This window comes from Channa argus, chromosome 18 (genome assembly GCF_033026475.1).
Source record: "Channa argus isolate prfri chromosome 18, Channa argus male v1.0, whole genome shotgun sequence".
Taxonomy (NCBI): domain Eukaryota; kingdom Metazoa; phylum Chordata; class Actinopteri; order Anabantiformes; family Channidae; genus Channa; species Channa argus.
In genome coordinates this window covers 970,195-992,950 of record NC_090214.1, presented here as the reverse complement: position 1 = coordinate 992,950, position 22,756 = coordinate 970,195, and the positions used below count along the sequence as shown (strand labels likewise).

The 22,756-nt window shown below is 43.2% G+C and overlaps 1 protein-coding gene across 9 annotated transcripts in view; it reads right to left on the bottom strand.

Moving 5' to 3' along the window:
* The window catches only part of LOC137103800 (calcium/calmodulin-dependent protein kinase type II subunit beta), a 41,516-nt gene that overhangs the window by 5,845 nt on the left and 12,915 nt on the right, over positions 1-22,756 (bottom strand). For 2 of the 9 annotated variants that reach the window (XR_010911601.1, XM_067484482.1), the window contains exons 6-16: positions 16,830-16,902; positions 15,372-15,474; positions 12,607-12,863; positions 12,396-12,518; positions 10,965-11,048; positions 10,194-10,236; positions 9,622-9,693; positions 8,552-8,589; positions 2,525-2,593; positions 1,195-1,239; positions 586-634 (exon numbers count right to left, since the gene is read on the bottom strand). Coding sequence is in view for 8 of the 9 variants with exons in the window: in XM_067484482.1 (XP_067340583.1) it covers positions 586-634; positions 1,195-1,239; positions 2,525-2,593; positions 8,552-8,589; positions 9,622-9,693; positions 10,194-10,236; positions 10,965-11,048; positions 12,396-12,518; positions 12,607-12,863; positions 15,372-15,474; positions 16,830-16,902 (956 nt within the window). In the remaining variant the exon portion in view is untranslated. Of the gene's footprint in view, positions 1-585; positions 635-1,194; positions 1,240-2,524; positions 2,594-8,551; positions 8,590-9,621; positions 9,694-10,193; positions 10,237-10,964; positions 11,049-12,395; positions 12,519-12,606; positions 12,864-15,371; positions 15,475-16,829; positions 16,903-18,132; positions 18,206-22,756 lie in introns of all 9 variants that reach the window. The other 7 variants (XM_067484484.1, XM_067484483.1, XM_067484485.1 and 4 more) reach the window with 7 other exon arrangements.

Below are 22,756 nucleotides of genomic sequence, written 5' to 3'. Positions count from 1 at the left end.
TGAGAACAATGTGACTTCATCCCATGTGACTCTTCGCCATCTTCGTGAAGCCACCGATGCTTTAATGCACAGAACTCAGCAACTAGACACTCAGAAACTCACTGAGGTCAGACTCACCTAGGAGCATGTTACTCATTGTTAGTCATCACTGCACATACAAAAACTACAGCCATGCAATTACTGCTGTGTCGTTTCCATGGGAACTCAGATAATCCTCAGCTCCACGTTTCCCATTTCCAAAACTAAAAAAGTGACGTCCAGCTCCTCTAGCTCTCTTGTTGCTCTCTACCTCCATCTTTCATTTATCAAGTCTGCTGTTTGCAAGCGAGTGAGGCCATCTGAACTCCTCGTGCTATTCTTGTCCCGGCTCTTTAGATAAGATTTACAGTGTCCTCTTAGCTCGCTCTGATTGTCTCCTTCCTCTCTCTCTCTCTCTGTGACTGTCTCTCCCTCCTCCTTCTGTTTAATTTGAGATGGAACTAAATCTAAACAAACTCCACTTCCCTTTACTGAACTGGGAAAGTGGCAGAAGTCTTTGGGGGAAATGTGTGAAGTGGGTCTGTAGGTTTTTAGTATTACACCAACCTTTTACATCTTCATCCTCAATGGTGGTGTTGCTGCTGTCAGATGATTCCTGCAGAGAGCACAGACAGGAAATGTTCATTATCATTAAAAACCATTGAGAGCTGATTCACTCACACACACACACACACACACACACAGACACACACTCAGATTTCTGGCATCAAATCTACACCATGACTCAGTCTCAACACCACAATTTTGCCAAATATGCAGAAGACAGCAGCTGTACGTGTGACTCAGCAGCACTGTGGCACAAGCCCGTCCACAGACTGAGCTTTCTCACAATAGACGGACACAGACGGGACACTTAGCCACTGTTACACACAGCCTGAGCAGGGGAGTGGGGGTTAATCTCTGCAGGACACCTCAGCTCCACGTGTCTGAACACACAGGGGCAGTAGAGGACAACGGCACGACTCACTCGCAGTCCGTCTACATCATGCATTAAAATACAAGTGGATGCACACAGAGACTTTCAGCTAAATTCACAAACGCTGCAAAATAATTGTCCAAATACAGCTGAGACCCACACAGAGTGAAGACGAGGGTGTCAAATGAAAACAAGAGACAAAGAATTTGGGAGATAGATGGAGGAAGGGGAGGATGTACCTTGATCCCATCTACTGGATTATGGATAACAGTAGTCTGAGGCTCCTGGAGGAAGGATGGAGAAGGAGAGACAGAAGAAGCAGGAGAAAAGAGGAGATGGGTGGAGAAATCATTTTAAGGACATGTCTGCCGATTTTTTGCAGTTTCTTGTTAAGAAACAATCCCATAAAAATACCAGATCTGTTTCAAGGCCAAACTGTGAAACTTTTATTTTAATAAATTGTCTGTCTGTTTGCCATTGAGTCAGACCAGAACACTGTACCCACTCATGTATGTTTGTTAGCGTTTAGCTTAGCATCAAGCCTGGCTCTGTCCACTGGTTGGTTTAGTCTGTGCACAAACTGAAACGTAAAAACAAGTTGTGTTTCATTGAGCACTGCAGTGAACTTTGTGCTGAGCTTTGCTAAATGTCTGCTGGCTCTGGTTCTGAACAAACACGAGAGTGGTGCAAAGTAAAGGTTCACAGCAGCTTCATGTTCAATCTGGCCACTAAAAGATGTATTTATAAAGCCTTTGTCAGAATAAGTGGGCAGCACAGTGGTGCAGTGGTTGGCTCTGCAACAGCTAGAAAGTTGTGCGTTCGAATCCTGGCTGACTGCAGACTCTCTGCATGGAGTTTGCATGTTCTCCCTGTGCTTGTGTGGGTTTCCCCCGGTTTCCTCCCGCAGCCTAAAGATGTGCATGTTAGGTTAACTGGTGAGTCTAAACTGCCTGTAGGTTGGAATCTGAGTGTGAATGGTTGTCTGTCTGTGTGTGTCTCTCTGTGTTGGCCCTGAGACAGACTGGAGACCTGTTCAGGGTGGAGCCCACAGTTTGGATAAGTGGTTACAGATAATGGATGGATGGATGTCAGAATGCAGTAAGTGATGGGGGGTCACAATCCACCGCCACTGTTTTGTGCGAACGCATTTTCCAAATTTGATCTGACATTAAAAAGAATCAAGTGGGTATAAAATCACAACTTTCCACCGACCAGCGATGAGCTGCACTGGAGAGACAGTTTACTACCAAAACAGATTTGTTCACCTGAGGCTTTGTTTGATGAACTAACACCTGATATTCACAGAGCAATAGATTTAACTGTTTAATTAATCTTTTCATTTGTTGATTTGCTCAAAGTTTGTAGAAAATCTTTACATCCAACGAAGAGTTTTAACACTTATACAACTTAACCTTTAAATGTAACTTACTAGAGAGACTCAGAATGTCAAAGAAACAAAAATACACAAATCACTATGATGCATTGTCCAAACACACACAGCTTTCTGCCAGCATCTCGGACAGACAGATGGACAGGTGGACAGGTGGACGGACGGATGGAGCTGCGTACCAGTGCAGCTGAGGGGATGTTGCCTTTGGGACTGGTGACTGTGCTGTTTCTGGTGCTGTTTGTCTGGGGCTGTGCAGGAAACACAAAGTGCTGTTAGTGCTGGACAAAAACAGAGGGACTGGAGCCACGTGCTGGTTGTAAAGTGGCTGTTTACTGTAATACAGGTAAAAATAGCAGTGAGAACCAACACACTCCTCATTTCTGACTGTGACAATATGGAAAGATCAAACTGTCAGCGACACTTGCAGATTGTTGAACAACTTTATTATTAGATCAACGTGCATCGACATTGTGGCCTTTTTCAGGGCGGTGGAACCTGATGAAGGCCACACGTTGCTCACAAGGTGCATGGATTCCGTCTTCTCCTCATCCGTGCACCATGACAGCAGGTGAAGCTGTCAAACAGCTTTCAAACAATTCATCATTTCCATAAATCTGCAGCAGGATGCAAAGCGAGTCCAGTCGCAGCTTGGACATTCTGCTCTGAGCGTTTTTTCCTTTTCACTGGAAGTCGTTTGTCAGATGGCGAATTAAAGCAGTGACAGCTGTGCACCTCTCCTGCAACATCTGTCGCATCTAAAGAAGCAGGCATCACATCCATTTTGTCAACTACATGTGCTATTCCAACAGACATCAGCAACTTCTGATGCAACTGCATCATTTCAGCAAAGTTAGACGAGTTTAGTAACACTATGAGGCTACACACACACACACACACACACACACACTTACAAACAACATGCTAAACATACACACAAGATGTTTTATAAAGACTCACACAGAAGTAACCAACGACTCAGCTGCTTCGACGACAACATGCACAACTCACAAATGCTTCCAGCTCAAAAACGAGTTAACTGTACTTTCTGCTCGGCTCCCTAACAACAACTGCGTTGGAACAAAATGCAATAAAATCCTGGTTTTTATGAGTTGAAGATGAAAAAGAGCAGAAGAGCGAGAGAAATGGGCTCACAGTTGACCTTCGATGACATTTTGGAGTTTTGGGGGCCACTTTCAGTGGAGAGGGCTGTTTCTGCTCCTCTGCATTTAGTGGACGACGAACTCAGACGCTTTACTTGAGTATAAATACTACAGATGCAGATTTATTCCCATAATTTCTTCTTTCCACATGGACTCACTGTCATTGTGGAAAGAAGAAACCTGTCCAACAGTCATTAATAATCAGCTTCAGTTATTTGCTGTGACGTTCAACAACGTCACATTACAGCCTCCAACTTAGTCCACAAATACACTGATGTATTAATTAACTGTGTAAAAAGTACAAATATACGTACGGTGTAAACACAGATCAAGTTCCTTTTGATTCCCACACTTGTACTTACAAGTATGTATTTGCATTTACTCCACAAGTAGTATAATATTACAAAAAAGTCGTAAAAGTGAAAGGGGTGGCTGTGGCTCAGGAGGTAGAGCAGGTGTTTCAGGGTCGTTGGTTCAATCCCCAACTGCTCGACTATCGTGCCCTCGAGCAAGACACTGAACCCCAACATGTTTGCTCCCGGTGAGTGTTTGTCTGTCTAACTTTTAAATTAAAATAAATACAATGATCTTAGTGATTTTGAAGAATAAACGTAATCTTTAAACATATTGAAATGTATTTTTGCACATGAAAAAATGCATGAAAGGGTGAGATGACAGGCAGGAAATGTTGAGTTTGCACTAAAAGCAAACATACCCAACAGCAAAGTTAAGTAGGACTAATTTAATTTACATATATCATTATCATTTTTTGACCATTTTTTTCTGCTTCTGAATGATGAATATGATGCTCCACATATCTAATGCAGTCGGACATCTTACCGAAAGCTTCCTACATCCTCTGAGGGGAAAGCAGTAAAGCTAATGGAGGTGTCTCCATCTGTGGCATTACACCAGCATCAGAAGCAAAGAGCAAACATTAAAGCACTGAATCATCTCCTCTTCAATGATATTTACTGAGATATGTATCCTGCTCTCCTGTGGTGGGATATTGACAGGAAGGGCTGTTTTCTAATGGCTGTAGCAGCTGCTTTCTAACAGGCCACAGTGGGAGCTACAGTCAGTGTCAGTGTCCGCGTGTGCATGTAACCAGGCTTCTAATCCACCTCCTGAGATCGTGCACGTGCAGAGTGGAGCTGCTGGGGGAAAGAAGAGATCGTTACACGAAGCGATGCCTCAGTCACTTAAACTAGCAGAAAGTGGCTGTAGATGTCTGAATGAGTCAGTTCCTACTGTGACTTTGTTCAGTCAAACAGTTTCATTAAAATCTATGATCCAAGCTTCTGAAATATGTCTCTGCAGTAGAGGAGAGGTTTTTTATTTTTTTATTTTTTTTATATTAAGGCCCTTTTTTGTCCCTGCTCTCGTTCACACATGTGGATTCAGTTTGTAGTTTGTCTCCTCACTGTGCAGGTCAGTACCTGTCATTCACTCTGACAGTTGGTCTGATGTGCTAACAGGCTTCACTGTTACCAGACATTCATTGATTTTCCTGTTAATTCTCTGGCCTGCTCACCCAGTTCCCGGACTTATCTCAGTCCACTTATCTCTTTGTTTTTAGACTCTGAGGTTGAGTTTCTGATTTTTGTAAATCTGTGTCATTAACTGTATGACCTGTTCAGAGAAATACTGAAATACAGAGCCTTGCAAAAGTATTCGAGAACATTTCCAGATTGTGTCACGTCCCAAACACAAATGTAAATGTATGTTATTGGGATTTTATGTGATACAGCAACACACAGTGGTTCATGTTTGTGAAGTGAAAGTAAAATGATAAATGGTTTTCAAAATGTTTTTATCAATAAATATCTGGTAAAGTGTTGCGTGCATTTGTATTCAGCCCCCTGAGTCAATACTTTGTAAAACCACCTTCTGCTGCGTCTTTTGGGGTTTGTCTCTACCAGCTTTCCACATCTACAGAGTGAAACATTTCCTCATTCTTCTTTGCAAAACAGCTCGAGCTCAGTCAGATTGGATGGAGAGCGTCTGTGAACAGCAGTTTTCAAGTCTTACCACAGATTCTCAGTTGGATTCAGGTCTGGACTTTGACTGGGTCATTCTAACACATGGATATGCTTTGATCTAAACCGTTCCATTGGAGCTCTGGTTGTATGTTTATGGTGTTTGTCCTGCTGGAAGGTGAACCTCCTCCTAAGTCTCAAGTCTTTTGGAGACTCTAACAGGTTTTCTTCTAAGATTGTCTTGTATTTGGCTCCATTCATCTTCCCAACAACTCTGACCAGCTTCACTGTCCCTGCTGAAGAAAAGCATCCCAGCCACATGATGCTGCCACCACCTTGTTTCACGGTGGGGATGGTGTGTTCAGGGTGATGTGCAGTGTTAGGTTTCAGCTACACATAGCATTTTGCATTTAGGCCAAAAAGTTAAATTTTGGTCTCATCTGACCAGAGCAACTTCTTCCAAACGAGACTTCTTCTGGCTTTCTTCTCTCTGATTGATGCTCTCCTTGTCCGGCCTGTCAGTTTAGGTGAACGGCCACGTCTTGGTTGGTTTGCAGTTGTGCCAAACTCTTTCCATTTTCCGATGCTAGATTGTACAGTGCTCCATGAGATGTTCAAAGCTTGGGATTATTTATTTTTTATAACCTAACCCTGCGTTAAAGTTCTCCACAACCTTATCCCTGACCTGTCTGATGTGTTCCATGGACTTCATGATGCTGTTTGATCACTAATGTTCTCTAACAAACCTCTGACGGCTTCACAGAACAGCTGGATTTGTACTGAGATTAAATCACTTGGGTGACTTCTGAAGGCAGTTGGTTCCACTGGATTTTACTTGGTAAAAGTGGTATCAGAGTAAAAGGGGCCAAATCAACGTGCGGAACATGTTCTGCTGTGGCGACCCCTGAAAGCAGTTAACACTTTTCAGATATTTATTTGTAAAACATTTTGAAAGTCATTTTCCTTTTGCTTCACAATAATGTACCACTGTGTGTTGGTCTACATTCATAATATGACAAAATGTGGAAACTTTCAAGGGGTGTGAATACTTTTGCTAGTCCCTGTAGTTTGTGTGATGTCAGGGTGCATCAGAGGAGAAGCCGTCATTATGTAATGATAGATTAATCATCTGGTTGGGAAATAATCTCAGATTAGCATCGGCCAACTGAAGACACAGGGGAGGGGTTGTGTGCAGAGGATGAGGAGGAGGTTGTTAATGAAGGAGTGTGTGGCAGAGAAAAGACGGATGCTTAGGATGCGTGACTTACACCTTCAGCTCCAAAATGTCCAGAATAATGACGTTTTATTTAACATTTTATCTTGTGCTTCATCTTGTTTTGTCCATGGACATTTTCATGTTGTGCAAACAAGTTCAAAGCATTATGCATAAAAAAAAGATCTGTCTCTTATGTTCTTGTGTGCTAGTTATAATCTTATAAATAAACATGTGTGTCTCATTGCACACAAGTTGTTAAACTGTGGGAACAAAATCATGTGCATGTTATTTGAAGGAAACAGAACTTTGTACAGGAGGAAAACTCACACATGCAGGACGTTTGCATGTTGTTAATAAAAAATATTACTGAAGATAAAACCAACACCATCCTGTGAGATGATATTTCACAGGAGTTTACACACGACTCATGCACGAACGCACTACATAAACACATGAACATGTACCTAAATCATCCTCGGGCCGGTATGAGTGGATTTTAAGGTTTGGGTTGTGTGTTCTGGGCAGTGCTTGTTGTTGTTGTTCTTGGTATTTATTTGGATTATGTAACAGTTACTGTATCAGTACCAGAACTATATTCTATTCTGTTCTGTGCACGGAGCCGGACACGGTGCCACTAACAGAAAGAGGAGAAGAGGACAGAGCTGAAGACAACAAAACTTCAATGAGCTTCACCTCAGTACAAGGACATTGTCGGGGTAAAAATCATCTGCAGTGGAGTGATGCAAACTGGGGTGAAGGAGAGAGGAGGCGACACAGCTGCTCAGGAAGTGAGAGAATGTAACCTTCAAAATAAAGGATCATTGTTCAAAGGCAAAAAAAAGGATTGTTTTTATTGTATGACTGTCAACATTCTCTTTGCGATTACAATTTGTCATTGAGTAGATGCTTTTATCCACAGCCATTTACCAGCAAGTAGCAGACACTAGGGACAACTGGGGGGTTCAGTGTCTTGCCCACTTCAGCGTGTAGCCAGGAGGACTGGAACTTCATCCCCTGACCCTGTGGTTTGTGGACGACTGCTCTAGCAACTCGTTTGTGCATCTCAGCTTATTTGTGTGGTGTCTGTTGGAAATTTGGAAAGTTTCTCAGCCAGAAGCCGATATTTTTATACAGAAAAGGAAAGAAGTAGTTTAATAGCCTTCATTTGCACGTGTTCCCCAAACGACAATGGCAGGACACAGGATGAAAACTAGCTTAGTTGCCCTATAATACAAAAGTACACACACACTTACAGTAGTAAGGTGTTTTGTAGTTTGCTTGTAAAAAGCAAAAAATAAAAAATCATATTAAATAATTTTAAGTAAAAGTGTATATTAGTGTATTTCAACTTTAGCATTGTCATCTTTTCTCTTTGCTCATGTTGTTACTGTTACTGTTACTGGTACAGTTTTAGCATTAGTAGTAGTAGTAGTAGTATTTGTGTGCTGCACTTAAAAAAGTGGGTTAACTCTGAAATGGGACCAGTGTTTGTGCTACTTACTGTGTGTTTCTACAGTGATGGGTGTTAACTGTGGTACCTGGTTCCGCTGAAGTGGGTAAGACAATACTCAGTAATACACAGGTCGAACTGCGATTATAGAAGCTACTTTTTGGCATCCACACTGTTCACTACATCATTTTTGTCAGTTAAAAATGAAAGTGAAGGGCAGGGAATGCTTTTAAAAGGAAACAACACCCTGAAATCAAAGTGAACACTGCAGCATTTAAGTCCCCTTGTACACCGAAACACGAAATCAGCACATAGTAAGAGTAGCTGTGAAGGCAGCGGGCGTCCACGCAGCAGAAGGACAGGGACAAGACAGAGAGGGGAGAGGAGACAGACTCGCTTACCTTGACATCAGCCTTCTTGTTGAGGAGACTCTTGGCTGCTGCAGAGAGGCAGAACGACACACCCTCAGAGGGAAGAGTACACATCATACACCTTCAGATGACTTGTCCAAATCTGCTCACAGCCGCAGCTGCACGCTGATGCATGCATGCGCTGGCTAAAGTAAATCTGCTGCTGCTCATCAAAGCACAAAAGGAGGAACGTGCATGCACACACACAGAATGACTACGCTCATCTCCCTACATCTCCTCCACCCTTAAAGAAAGAAAATCCCATCCCTCCCTCCCTTCGTCCATCCCGTAAAAAGACATTAAAGCCAACGAATAAGCACGAAAAAAATCTCCATCCAACTGGCACCACCCTGACCTTGATCCATTGCCCAAAGCATTAGATAAGCAGAGGGCATCAGGCATGAGGGAGAAAAAAGGAAAGTCTGACTAATTCTCCAAATAATCCAAAACACTCTGACACAGATGCACGAACAGGCACAGATCGAGGGAGGATTAGGAGGGAAGGCATCAGAGAGCGGAATGGAGATGCAGGTATGTGATTATGGGTTAGAGTAGGCTGGATTACTACAGAGTTTGTTGATGGAGAGAAACTAAACCGCGCTTTAGCCACAAAGCAAGTGTTTTGGTGCTTAAATGCCCTTTGGAAGCAGGAACAGCAGCAAAACTAAAAGTTCTGCTCAGCTAAGAATGCAACCTCCAACTGGCACCAAAAGTGAAAAACCTCCTGTTCTCTGAGAAACTGCACACACAGCAAACTGCATGCAACATCTCCCCTACTTCACCACAGTGCAGAGAAGCTCCAGACAAGCAAAGACATCAGAATCAGAAAACTCCGAGCTCCCAGGTGACAGGTGAGGCCGCTTACCTTGGCAAACATTTGAGAAGCATTAGAGGAGGATGGAAGAGAGAGAAAAGATTAAGGAAGAGAGATTAAATCCAGATGAGGGACAAAGGGACAGTGAGAGATTTTAATCATCAGGTCAGCGAGAGACGAGGACGTGACGTTCTAAGAGAGGAGATGTTAACATGTGTGAACGGTGCAGCTCAGATCCAGAGTTTACCTTGTTCCACGATGCCGGCAGTGGTTCCTGCCACAGCGCTGACAGCAGCGGGGGCTGTGGTCTGCCGGCCCACTGAAACATACACAGAGGAGTCAGGAGGAGGTGGTGGGAGAGTAGCAGCTACACTTATAGACACCGTGGTATATTCTAACCAGTCTGCTTTGTCAAAATAAAGCAGTGAAAAGTGAGAATACGTGCAGATATTTGACCCTAAGAGCAGATGGGATTGTGCTGTCGTACTTATTGAGATCATTAAATCCACAAATGCAGAAAAGATGCTGTGTTACTACAATTATGTGTCACAATGAGCCAGTTAGAGGCAAATGTTTCAGGAATTTGACACGTTTCACTGTTGAGATGGTGATGAAGAAGGCAAAAAACCAAGTAAATGTCTCTGCTGTGTTTCCTGCTCGCTCTAACACTGCCGCCCATCAACCTGCTGTGTGTTCCAGTGTGTGTGTGTGTGTGTGAGGAGATGGCAGCAGACAGATGGGATGTCATCCTGTCGTCCCCTCCGCTCCCTGTCAGGGCACTGAGATGTTCTCTGGGTCTTTGCTTCAAGCAGCACTCACCAGAGAAGTTCCTGGAGACGAGCATGGTGGTCAAAATGGCGCCCTGTTCGGGGAAACACACAGTCGTCCATCGGAGAAAATTTTAAAAGAGCACTTTCGAATTATTTTCATCACTTTGGTGTAAAGGCAGCATCATAACATCGGGATAATGCGACTACTGTTCTGTCAAACTAACGCGACGTTACATCCTGAATCATCCGAAATCACTGAACAAAAACATGCCCAGGGGGCCTAAGGAGTTGGGGAAACACTGAAAGCCGTCACAAAGTTATCTCATGATATTTCTATTCACAAAGAAAACGGACCAAAACTTCAAAAGGAACAGAAATTTAGCAAAGGAAGAAAAACAGATACAAGCTACAGTAACACGATGACACAGTGGACCAGAACAAAATAATGACACAAAACTAAGCTAAGCCAGCTAAGAAGAAGTGGGACACTGAGAGGACTGAAGAGAGTAGACAGGAGTACAGGGAGATACAGCGTAAGGTGAAGGTAGAGGTGGCAAAGGACAAACAAAGAGCATATGAGGACTTGTATGTTAGGTTGAACACTAAAGAGGGAGACGTGGATTTTACATCTCCATCTGCATTTGCTCCACTGTTGATCGTTTCATTTCTGAATAAAGACGTGAGGTGCTTCAACATAAAGTCAGCGAGAACGTGTTTACTGGTTCGTGTTTGTGGAGACAGTCAGAAGTGAAACTAGGATCCTGCAGATGGATGTTGTGGAGAACATGCAGATTCTGCAGAGGAGGGAAACTGTTCACACCTTGAGTTTCCTCCTGGCGTTGAACTTCTTCAGGCACTCGACGGTCTCCTGTCTGTGCATCATGGAGGCCACTGTGGAGCGTTGCTGTGGGGAGATGGAGACAGAGATGCTGAAAATAAAACCTCAGCAGCGACAGCATTATGTGGGCAGGAGCTGTCGCACACGCTCCAATGAAACGTGCTGACTGTTGAGGCTCGTGAGGTGACGACATCTTTGGCAAAAACCCTGCAGGCCAAACCAACTGACAGCATCCTGACAAGCCCAGCTCTGCTTTATATACTCTGCTGACTGATTATTGAACCAGCGGAGCTTCTTAGGAAGGAGTTCTACAACCTGCAAATCAACATCTGTGCATCTCTGGTTCCCTCGTCTGAAAGTCTTTGGGTTTTTGGTAAAATGACCGAAACAAGACATTTTACTCTCCCATGTGATCCCATGGGATTTTATGTGATAGACCAACACAAAGTGATCCATAATTAAGAAGTCAAAGGAAAATAATCAATGGTTTACAAAATATTTTTGGATTTTTGTTTTTTTCAAAAAATCCTAATAAAATACATTTATGTTTGTGGTTGTAATGTGACAAAATGTGGAATAATTCAAGGAGACCGAAAAGTCCCAGCTGAGCTTTGTGTCTCGCTTACAAATGAGCAGCTAAATTAAACTAACAGCGTTTTACTTCTGGTGATTTTATTAAAGCTTAAAAAAAATCATCAAAGTGGTTTTTAGATGTGATGATTATGTTGCTGAAGTGTCGCAAACTTTCTGTTTATCAGATTTTTTACACTCCACTAACCCACATTTCAACACAAAAATCTCAAAAACATTCCTTCGAGGGAACCAGAGACATGGTTTTTTGGGCTTCTCCTCTTTCGTCATTCAAGAATATTTTTTTTTTTTTGCTTTTGTCATGTTTGTATTATTTTTACAAGTTTAGTTTTTGAAGTATAACTAATATTACGTATATAATGTAAAATGAATTATTATTTTTAACTATGCAAATAACACACCAAATAAAAATGATGAGAACCTGATGTAACTAAAAATGTTGCTGGAGGATAAGCCGACCCAGCAGCAACAGATATCGGCCATCACGTGTGTGGAAACAGATGGAGATGATGATATTTCGGCAGCTTTGCACAGATGTTCACAAACTTGCTGTTAGAGGATTGAGAGATGAAGTGTTGACGGTGAAACACAGCTTCACGCAGCACTGAAGCTCGTGATCGACCTTGTTTAGCAGCTGAACGCGACATCTGAACATGAGTTTCACTGGAGAAACCTCAAGAAGATCTGTGCAAAGGGGTCAATGTTTCAGAATCAGAACGTTTGTCTATGTTGAAACTTCCTGATTGTTTTCAGGTTCGTGTAGAAAGTCTGTGATATTTGAGCTGGTCTCAGACTTTCAGCCCCTGCTGTATGTGTACTTACGCAGACCCACGGGTGCTTCAGAGCCTCCTGGGCAGTGATTCTTTTGGCCGGGTTGATAGTCAGCATCTGGTTGATCAGATTTTTAGCCTCGGGAGTCACTGTGTCCCACTCTGGGGAGGGAAACTAAAGCACATACAAACCCAGACACATCAAAACACATGAGCCAGAGTATTGGGGTTAAAGTGGGAGGAATGATGGGAGGCAGGCTCACGTCGTACGCTCCCGCTTTGATCTGCTGGTAGAGTTTGTGCTGGTCCTCATCCCAGAACGGAGGGTAGCCAACCAAAAGGATGTAGAGGATCACACCTACACACACAAACACAGCTTTTGTCTGAGTGCCAGGAAGGCGAGAGAGGAGGCGGCAGTGAGTAACAAAGAGCTTACCACAGGCCCAGATGTCTACAGGTTTGCCATACGCCTCCTTCCTCAGCACCTCTGGGGACAGGTAGCCGGGGGTTCCTGCAAAACCTACACATGCAAACACAGACAGACACCAATCAGGGTCCAGGTTCCTTTAAGAGAGTCAGCTTTGGTGAGGAAAGTCATGTAAAACCTTTTTCTTTATAGTTTTAAATGTTGCAGCTTTGCAGGTATTTTCGTTGTTGGATGCTCCCCTTCATAGCAGACCCTTCATCGTGGTGGGTGTGATGGTTTCTCAGGGTTTGAAGGTCACACACAAGATTTAACCATGATCCTCTCACCTGTTACTAATTCACTTGCTCCTCTTACAATCATTCAGAACAGTGTTACTGTCATCATTTCCAAGCGTTTCAGTCTTAGGTTACCTCTCTCCAGACTTTTGAGTGTGTTGCAGGCATCCAGCCCCTCGTTTGTTTAATGTGGTAATGTCATTTGTAGTCAGTGAAAAAAGAATGACAGAATTATTAACAATGAAGTATTATTACACACAAGACCACAATCTGAGTAAGAAGCAATGAAATGCTTTTAAATGGCACAATGAGATTAAAACAGATGCAGAGCAGGTGGATGATGATATGAATGGCAACAGCTCACAGGTGCGAGTGGCAGGAAAGATGGGGAGGAAACTTAGGCAGCAGGACAGAGTACAGGGCAACAGAGACTTTATCAAACAGGTGATTCAACTGAGCCTCTAAGAAATAAGAATGACTGAGAGTCAGCTTCACTGTGGTTGGATAGTCGTGAGCGACTGTGGCTTCCACCAATCTCACAGTTGTAGGTTCGATCTCCCGGCTCCTCCGGTTACATGTCGAAGTGTCCTTGAGTAAGACACTGAACTCCAACGCAGTTGCTCCCAGTGAGCGTTGGCCAGCTGTGAGTGTGTGTGTGAGTGTGTGAAGAGATGCAGTGTAAAGCGCTTTGAATACACACAGGTAGAAAAGTGCTGTTTAAGGGCAGAACATTCAGTTACCAGTTCGTCCAAACAGGCAGCGACAGAGAGCGAGCGAGTGTTTCCACAAGATGAGCAATAAAAGTGCTTCTTTATTCCGAGCCTGATATGCAGCTGGGTGGAGCAGACTGGAGGGAAAGTAGAACAACAGAACTAGGAGGGGCTGAGCGGGGGGCACCAGGCATGACCAGCTGACTGAGCACAACTGTGACAGACTGTGTTTTTATTTCTGAGGCTAAATCTGGAGTCATTTCAAATTCAACAAAAGAGAAATTAGAAAACTGCATCAGGAAAATGCAGTCAAAGCTTTTAACTTAATAACGTTCCTTTATAATAGATTTTCATTTTGGCTCTGGTCCAAACTAAGTACGAGATTCTTACTGCACAAATTAAGCTGAGAAGTCCAGGACAGCAGTGCGTGGACGGGTTGTCACATGAACAGGTCTAATTATGCACCAGAATTTTAAAAGATTTGGAAACTGTTCAGAAGAAGAGAAGCAGAGTCTAACATTAGAGGAAGAGGAAGCAAAAATCCTTGCAGCTAGAAACTGTCAGGCAACACAACCAGACGTACAGGCAGCTGTTATTGTAGATTCTCTTTGGAGGTAAATATTACTGCTTTTAAAGTTTAGTTAAATTCATTAAAATTCACCTTTACAAAGCTGCGATTATGGCATCCTGCAAGATGCTCAACACGCAATGAGTTTCGGTATCAGTTTCTTTCGTGAAGGATAATAATTACGGAGACTCTGAGAGCTCAGGTCACTGCAAATCCAGGAGGCACAAGAACATTTTCAAAACAACTTCATCAATTTGATGAAGTTGTTCATCAATCTGCAAACAGCATCAACACACCAGAAGTGTTTTTCCCTGGAAGCAACTAAATATACATTTACAAATTTTAGCAAAGATTGAATCATGTCCGCTGGACTTCTTTCTTCTTGGGTAGAATCGTTTGCTTCTTATCTAAGCAGCTTCTTCGGTGTGAATAAAGTGGCTGGGGAACCCAGTTCTATCCTCAGAGTAGCCTTTGTTCCACCCTGGCCTGAATAGGCTCGTTAAGGTGGGTTAGGTGTAGGTCCACTGCTGGTTCTGGTCCCCAGGTGTTGCTTCTCCAGCTCTGAGCAGTCTCCACTGAACTGGACTTCAAACACTACGGTGCTCTTCTTGTGTTTAGGTGTTTGGTCTTTCAGGTGGACAAGTCTTTGTCTCAGTGTGTTAGTGGGTTTTCTGGTGAACATATATGTGGTGTTTCCTGAAGATGCTTTTGTCCCTTTGTGTTGCAGTGGGTGGTGGGAGTCAAATTGTGTGTGTGGTTTTCCTGTAGATTTCTATTTGTAGGTTGTGACAAGTCCCAACTTTCACTGCAGAGTCCAAGAAGGCCAGTCTGTTGTCCCTGGTGTCCTCTCTGGTGAACGTAATGTTGATGTCAACTGCATTTATGTGGCCTGTGAAAGCCTGAACCTTCTAGATCTTGATCTTCAACCAAGTGTCATCTACATATCTGAACCAGTGGGTTGGTTCTGTCCCTGGGAAGGAGCTGAGTGCACGAACTCGTGTGTGTGTGTGTGTGTTTGTGTGTGTGTGTGCGTGCATGTGTAACATACCGAACCAAGCCTGTTGGTCTCCTTGAACCTCGATAGCGAGTCCAAAGTCGGCCAGCTTCACCGCTGCGTTCTTGCACTTGCTGGCCAGCAGCAGGTTTTCGGGCTGCAATACAAACACACAGTCAGGTCAGTAACACTGCTGTTTTAAACTCGTCTCATTACACCTTCAAAATCCACGATGAGCGATTTCTGCAGTTTGTCAAGTAAAAAGCTAGAAACTAGTGAAGCCGATTCAGTTTGTTGAGTTTGCCTGTAGCCACAAACATGATTATTACTGGGTGTAAGAAGTAAATACCAAACAAACAACTTTATGTAATTTAATATCAAATGATACAAATAAAAAGCTGAAATGTGAAAGTCCACATATTCTATCCCACCTGTCCTACACAGCAGTAAGACATCCAGAGTGATAGAGACACCACCTCTTAGTCTCCTTTGTTGTCTTTTCTGGCCCTTTCAGTGATTTTACTTGTGCCTGATCATTTGCCATTGTTCTTTTTGTGTCTATTTCTGGTGATGCCACAGCATTTTTAGTACTTTGGGATCATTTTGCCTCCTTTCGTGGTTATTCTGTGACTATTTCTGGTGCTTCTGCATCCATTTGTGGTCAGAGAAAGAATAGCAACGGATGCAGCGAACACACATTCATAGCAACACTCCTACATATTCTAATCCAGGCTTCACTCAGAGGCTGAGACAGACAGATGGGACATAAAAATATGTGGTGTATAAGCATTTTTTTGCCATTTGTTTACTTAAGAACGACCAAACACAGCTTGTCTTTTTTGCAACAGTTGAGTTTAAGCTGCTCAGACGCTGATGTAACAGCGATCTGACAAACAGCCACAGACCATGATACACACAGTGAGCACCCAGTTCATGCTGATAGGAAGTGAGATGTGCCACCAGCTAGTGTGATTCCACCACAGCGCTGCAGAAACAGCTGCCTGTTGAGCTCCAGCTGCAGGAGAGTCATCATGTCCCCCTCTGCTGGCTGAAGTTAGAGGAGACTTAGAAAGGGGCTCAGCTCTGAAAGTACAGTTCTGTGTGGAACAAGGGGAGATGCTACAGTACTTTGTGGTAAATAAAGGCTGATTTAGTGCTTCTTTCTTTGCCAGAAGCTTTTTCACATCTGTGATTCATTAGGTTCAAAGCATTGAAACAAACACTAATTAAACAAATAGTGTATCTGCAGTGAAATGCATGCACAGACATTATTCTAAAACAAATGCAGAGGCAAACACACACACACACACACACATACATGCACACATTGACAGGTGAAGCCCACAGACGTGTACAAACTTCTGCTCATGCAGTAAATACAGTCACTGCACTTACCAGACATCAGAATCTAGTTCAACAGTCAGATGCAGACAAATACAACTTTTAATCTCTCCCACTCACAGACGCACACACAGACATAGATACAGACACACACCCCTGCAGGTTACTCACCTTCAGGTCTCTGTGTACCACCCCCATCTGATGGCAGTGGAGCACAGCCTCCAGGATCTGCTGGATGCAATGACTGCATGCAAACAGCAGGGGGAGCAGGTTAGTCTGAACACGATCAGCCCTCAGCATCCATGCAGAGGCAGCAACATCTCTCACACACACGTAAATAGTAGAGTAACGTTCTCTCTGAGCAAGCACACACATGTATTTCTATTCTTGTCAGGACTCTCAGTGCACGGACCACTCCAATAAGAGCATACAGCATGTACCCCCTTTGCTCAGATGGTCTTCTATGTTCCTTTTTGGACGATGAGTACCGACTAACACTACCGGCTGGTGTGGAGACTTATGATGGTGTGTTTAAGTGCCACATTGTCTGCCAAGTCTGTCTTTGATGTGTCTCTGCCCTAAAGCCTCGAGAAAAACAAAAACCATTAGCTCTGCCACAGTAAAGCTAAAGAAACAGACTAATAACATCTACCAGGGTTGTTAGGACAAGAAAGGACACATTTACCAATGGAAATGGTTCAGCATCCTTCATGAAAACAGAGCATTTCACACTTTTAATTCTAGGTGATCACATCATGCAGAACCTGCCCCACAAATCTACATGAGAAAAGACCTTGTGAGTTAGTACAAGTACTCAGTAATCAAATGTCCTTGTCGATAACTAGTACAGATACAAGTACTACACTGTTTTTCTTCTAGAATGAGTTGAGGTAAAATCCTCATTATTCCATAGTGTCTGAACCCTCTTTTTTGAGCTCAGGTTCTGTTTTCCCACCTTTTCTTTTGCTTCAGCGTGATTTTCTCCACTTTGTTTTTTGAGAACAAACCAAACATTAGTCAGACAGTGTAGGAGTGAGCTGCAGCTCCATGTGGGAAACACTGTGTCTAACCTGCACATTTTCCTCAGTAATTTATTCAAGAGCGGCAGCAACACTGCCTCTAAAGAAAAGATTTAGCAGGTCTCCAATCATCTGAAGTAGACGCTGCTCTTCTGTTACTTCACTGAACTTTCACATTCTCTCCCATGCTACTCACACACTCGCTCTCATGTCCTTCAAAAATTCTAGTTCAGACCATCAATCATCAACCATCAATAGTGCAACAACAGTAACAAAGCAAAACCTGAAGACAGGCGAACTCTCAGGAAGCTACGGAAAGACAGACGGAGACAGCAGGCACAGGCAAGTTGTTTTTAAATCTCAGGCAGAAACTGGACGATTAGACAAGCATGTAAAGAGCAACACATGTTGAGAAGGTGCAGGGGAATGCAACACACACTCTCACACACACACACCTTGAGGTCCCTGTGAACTATGTCATGTTGGTGGGTGTAAGACACACTGTCTAGAATCTGATGGATACAGTGACTGTGGAGACAAAACAACAGGGTGAGGAGCAGATAAAGAAAAGGAGGAGGAGGACAAGTGGGGGGGGACATTTGAGAAAAGGTTGATTTTTAGATCAATTCAACAAAATTACAAAAGATCATTAAATTCCATTTTATTTATATAGCGCCAATTTACAACAAAGTTTTCTCAGGGCACTTTACAGAATAAAGTCAAGATTATAAAGATGTATATAGAGAACCCAACAATTCCCCCTTGAACAAGCCCTAGGCAACAGTGGAGAGGAAAAACTCCCTTTAACGGAAGAAACCTCCAGCAGAACCAGGCTCAGGGTGGACGACCATCTGCCTTGACCGGTTGGGGTGAGTGGAAAGTGGAGAGGAAAAAAAAAGAGCAACAAAAGCAACAACAAAAAATCGGGCAGGTTGATAGGACCAGTAGCTGCACACTGGAAGACACACAGCTTCAAAGCCGGGGACACCTGCAGAAAGGGACAGAGAGAGGGGGACAGAGAAGGACAAAGACAACTACAGGAGAAAACACACAGAGTTAATGTCATACAGTGGTGACAATTGTGAAGTGAGAGGAGAGGAGAGAGGGTCAAAAGGAGGAAAGGAGCTCAGTGCATTGGGGGTTGGGTCCCCCAGCAGTCTAAGCCTATAGCAGCATAACTATAACTAACTATATGCTTTATTAAAGAGGAAGGTTTTAAGCCGAGACTTAAAAGTAGAGAGGGTGTCTGCTTCCTGAATCTGAACTGGGAGCTGGTTCCACAGGAGAGGAGCTTGATAGCTAAAGGCTCTACCTCCCATTCTACCTTTGGAAATTCTGGGAACCACAAGTAGGCCTGCATTCTGAGAGCGAAGTGGTCTACTGGGATGATATGGTGCTATGAGGTCTTCTATATATGATGGAGCCTGACCATTCAGAGCTTTATATGTAAGAAGCAGGGTTTTAAATTCTATTCTACATTTAATGGGAAGCCAATGGAGAGAAGCTAGTGAAGGTGAAATATGATCTCTCTTGCTAGTTCCAGTCAGCACTCTTGCTGCAGCATTTTGGATTAATTGCAGGCTCTTTAGTTACTGGGGCATCCTGAAAGTAGGGAATTACAGTAGTTCAACCTAGAGGTAACAAATGCATAGCCCATTTTTTCGGCATCACTTTGAGACAGGATGCTCCGAATTGTGGCAATGTTCCGTAGGTGGAAGAAGGCTGTTCTAGAGATTTGTTTTATATGTGAGTTAAAGGACAAATCCTGATCAAAAATAACTCCAAGGTTCCTTTCAGTCGTACTGGAGGCCAGACTTCTGCCATCTAGAGTAACAATATGGTTGGACATCATGTCTCTGAGATTTTTGGGCCCAAATACTATAACTTCAGTTTTGTCTGAGTTTAAAAGTAAAACCTAGTGCAGTTCCTGTAATTCCAATTTCATGTTCCAGTCTCTGTAAAAAAATGTTATGATCAATGGTATCAAATGCAGCACTAAGATCTAACAGAACAAGTATAGAGATGAGTCCAGTATCTGAGGCCATGAGAAGATCGTTGGTGACTTTTACCAGTGCTGTTTCTGTACTATGATGAACTCTAAATCCTGACTGAAAGTCTTCATACAAATTATTCCTATGAAGGTGATCACATAATTGTTTTGCGACTACTTTTTCAGTTATTTTAGAAATAAAGGGGAGATTAGATATTGGTCTGTAATTGGCTAAAACACCTGGGTCAAGACAGGGTTTTTTAAGTAGTGGTTTAATTACAGCTACCTTATAGGCCTGTGGTACATAGCCTGTTTCTAAAGATAGATTGATGATGTCTAATATGAACGTATCTATTAAGGGTAAAGCTTCCTTGAACAGTTTATTTCATCTCATCTTCCTCTGTTGACATACAGAGCAGAGATAAAAATAGTCCCACTGCAGGATTATTTCTTTAAGTTCTTTGTCAAAAAATATCTTAAATGAAAGTATCTGTACAGATCTGTGTTTCCTATCTTAAATTCTCTTGGATGTTCTTTGGCACCAGTACACATTGTATCTGATTTGAGCATTTTAATAGTGTTCTTTAAGACCAGGCAGGGCTGGGCCTCCATCTTCAGCTCTTGGCCTCCTGTCTGCCCAAATAAATCTGGAAATCTATTTATCCCGTTGTGTAAATTGTCATTTTGGAATCTGGACTCATAATAACAAAAAGATGTACTGTATAAAAACTCTGTGCTCCTCCGTAGTGACCATGTCTCACTCATGTCCTGATTTGAGGATGGAAATGTGAATCCCAGTGTCCCAGTGAATCCACAGGCTCTTGTACATAGCGACCAGCTCTGATAATAATTGGCACTGGTGGAGATCTCCCAGTCAGGGTTTGTCCAACGGGGTCTAATGCTGTGATAATTACAGTTTGTCTCTGAAAAGCTTGACAACAAGCTCGGGTACAGTGTTAGCCTCCTCGCCCTCAACCACTACAAAGACGGACATGTTGTTTCTCCTGGACTAGGATTCTGAATTTGTTAGTTGTATTTGCAGGAATTCGTGTTCGGTGTCTCATCTCTCCATCTGCTCCAATGTCCACAAGCTTTTCAAACTCTATTAAGTTCTGTAATGCTGAAAAAGTTGATTGGTTCGTCTGAACCCAGTTTCATTCCGGGGACTCTCTGGGCGCTGTCCTCCTCACTTCTCACACTATTACTGTGTGTAACACTATTGACTAAGCCGGCAATAGTGTTAATTTTGTTGTCCAGGTTTTGAGATCTCTGGGGACACACCTGAAGACTGTCATTTGTGTACATCTTATTACATGTTGAGCAGGAGCATCCCCAGTTTCCTCGCCAACGACAAACAGATATTGCAAAAGGTTCCCCCACAGCAGAAATTACGTCCTAAAGCATAAGGCAGCTGCTCCTCATGGGTCGACCTCAAGTGCCTCTTCTCTTCAAATGAAAATTCTGAGTTTATCATGACTGGCATGGCATTTTTGTGTTTTAATGCTGTGGCTAATAACAGATGTGGATTTGTGCGGCACCAATGTTTTGTTTTTGTCCTTTCGGCCCATGAGGTCAGCATCATTTTGTCCGGATGCTTATTTGGAACGTTTTTTAAGCAGGGTGCCCTTCTTTACACAACCGTCCCCAATTTGTACCAGGCTTGGGACCGGCACTGTACGGCTGGGGATGGGCTGTTGGGGGTTCAGTGTAAATGTTCAAAAAAAAAATTGAGCAAAAAAGCATTGACTTTTCAGAAAGGATGATTCAGAAAAGCAGACGCAACATTTCTAGAATGTCACATTCCTGCTGATTATTTCTTGACTTTAGACATTTTGTTTTAGTGCTCCACAAACAAAATCCCACTCAATGTGACGTACAAACATGGGCAGTAGAAACCAAAACCCCCATAGCTGGACACTGACAGAGACGGTATGTTGAGAAAATATGTTGTCGTGTAATTTGGGCGAACGGATGGTGTAACACGGTTGAAAGGAGAAGGGAGGGATCAAGCTATTCTGTGCACAGATGGAGTGGAGACAGGAAACAGTCAGTGAGATACTGTTGGGCAGAAACCGAGCCATGCCAGTCACACACCCACACACAGACACACACACCATTTATTCAAAGAGAACGAAAGAATGAGGCAAAAACATAAATATTCAGATGATCATCAGGGCTCTGTGGTGGTTCCATGCTTTTACTTATCAGTATGGAAACATTGATGGTCGTACAAACATTTATTTAGTTTGACCTGAGATGTGAGCCACCCGTGCACCAGAAAACCAGTGTCGTATGTCCGACAGTCCAACTGCTCGGCTACTACACGTTTCTTCTGGTTTGGTTTGAACAGAAGCTTGTCGGCATTCAGTGCAGATAAAACTGTTTGGTGATAATGGGATCAAATAGCTAGTTAGTGCAAAACAACTGCAAAAAAGGCGTAAAATAACTGATTTAATAACTAAGATTTAGTACAACAAAAGCAAGAAGGTGCATCAAGAAGCTTGTTACTGTGTGAATGTGAGCGAACATGAGACTATTGGCTCGTATTGTGAAGGATGGTGGTTACTAGGATGGGGGAGGGGGAGGGATGTGAATTGAGGAGTTGGACAGCCTTGCAAAAAAAGGTTGTTCTCTTCCTCTGAGTCCAGCCACTGGGTCAACGCAGCCGTTGTCCGGAGAAGAGCCACTCAAATGCAGGGAGCAGGTCATGGGAGGGGTCCTGTAGGATCTTGCCAGCTGACCTCTGGTGCTTACAGAGGGTGGAGAGGGCTCTGACTGCTGGTCCAATAATCCTAGAACACACCTTGACTGTGTTCAGCAGGCCAGTTCGGTTTTGGAGGCTAATGGCATGAAACCAGCATGTGAAAGAGAAGGTGAGTACACATTCCATAAAGGCGTGGTAGGATATTTGGATGCGTTAAGGTTTCTCAGGAGGTACTACCGCTGCTGGCATTTCCTGGGGACCTCCTCTGCAATGGACGCAAATCTGAGCAGCTGGTCGATGATGGTGCCCAGGTACCAGTACTTCTTGACGATCTCCACAGATGTCCCGTGGATGGTTGTGGCAACAGCCTGTTTCCAATGATTGT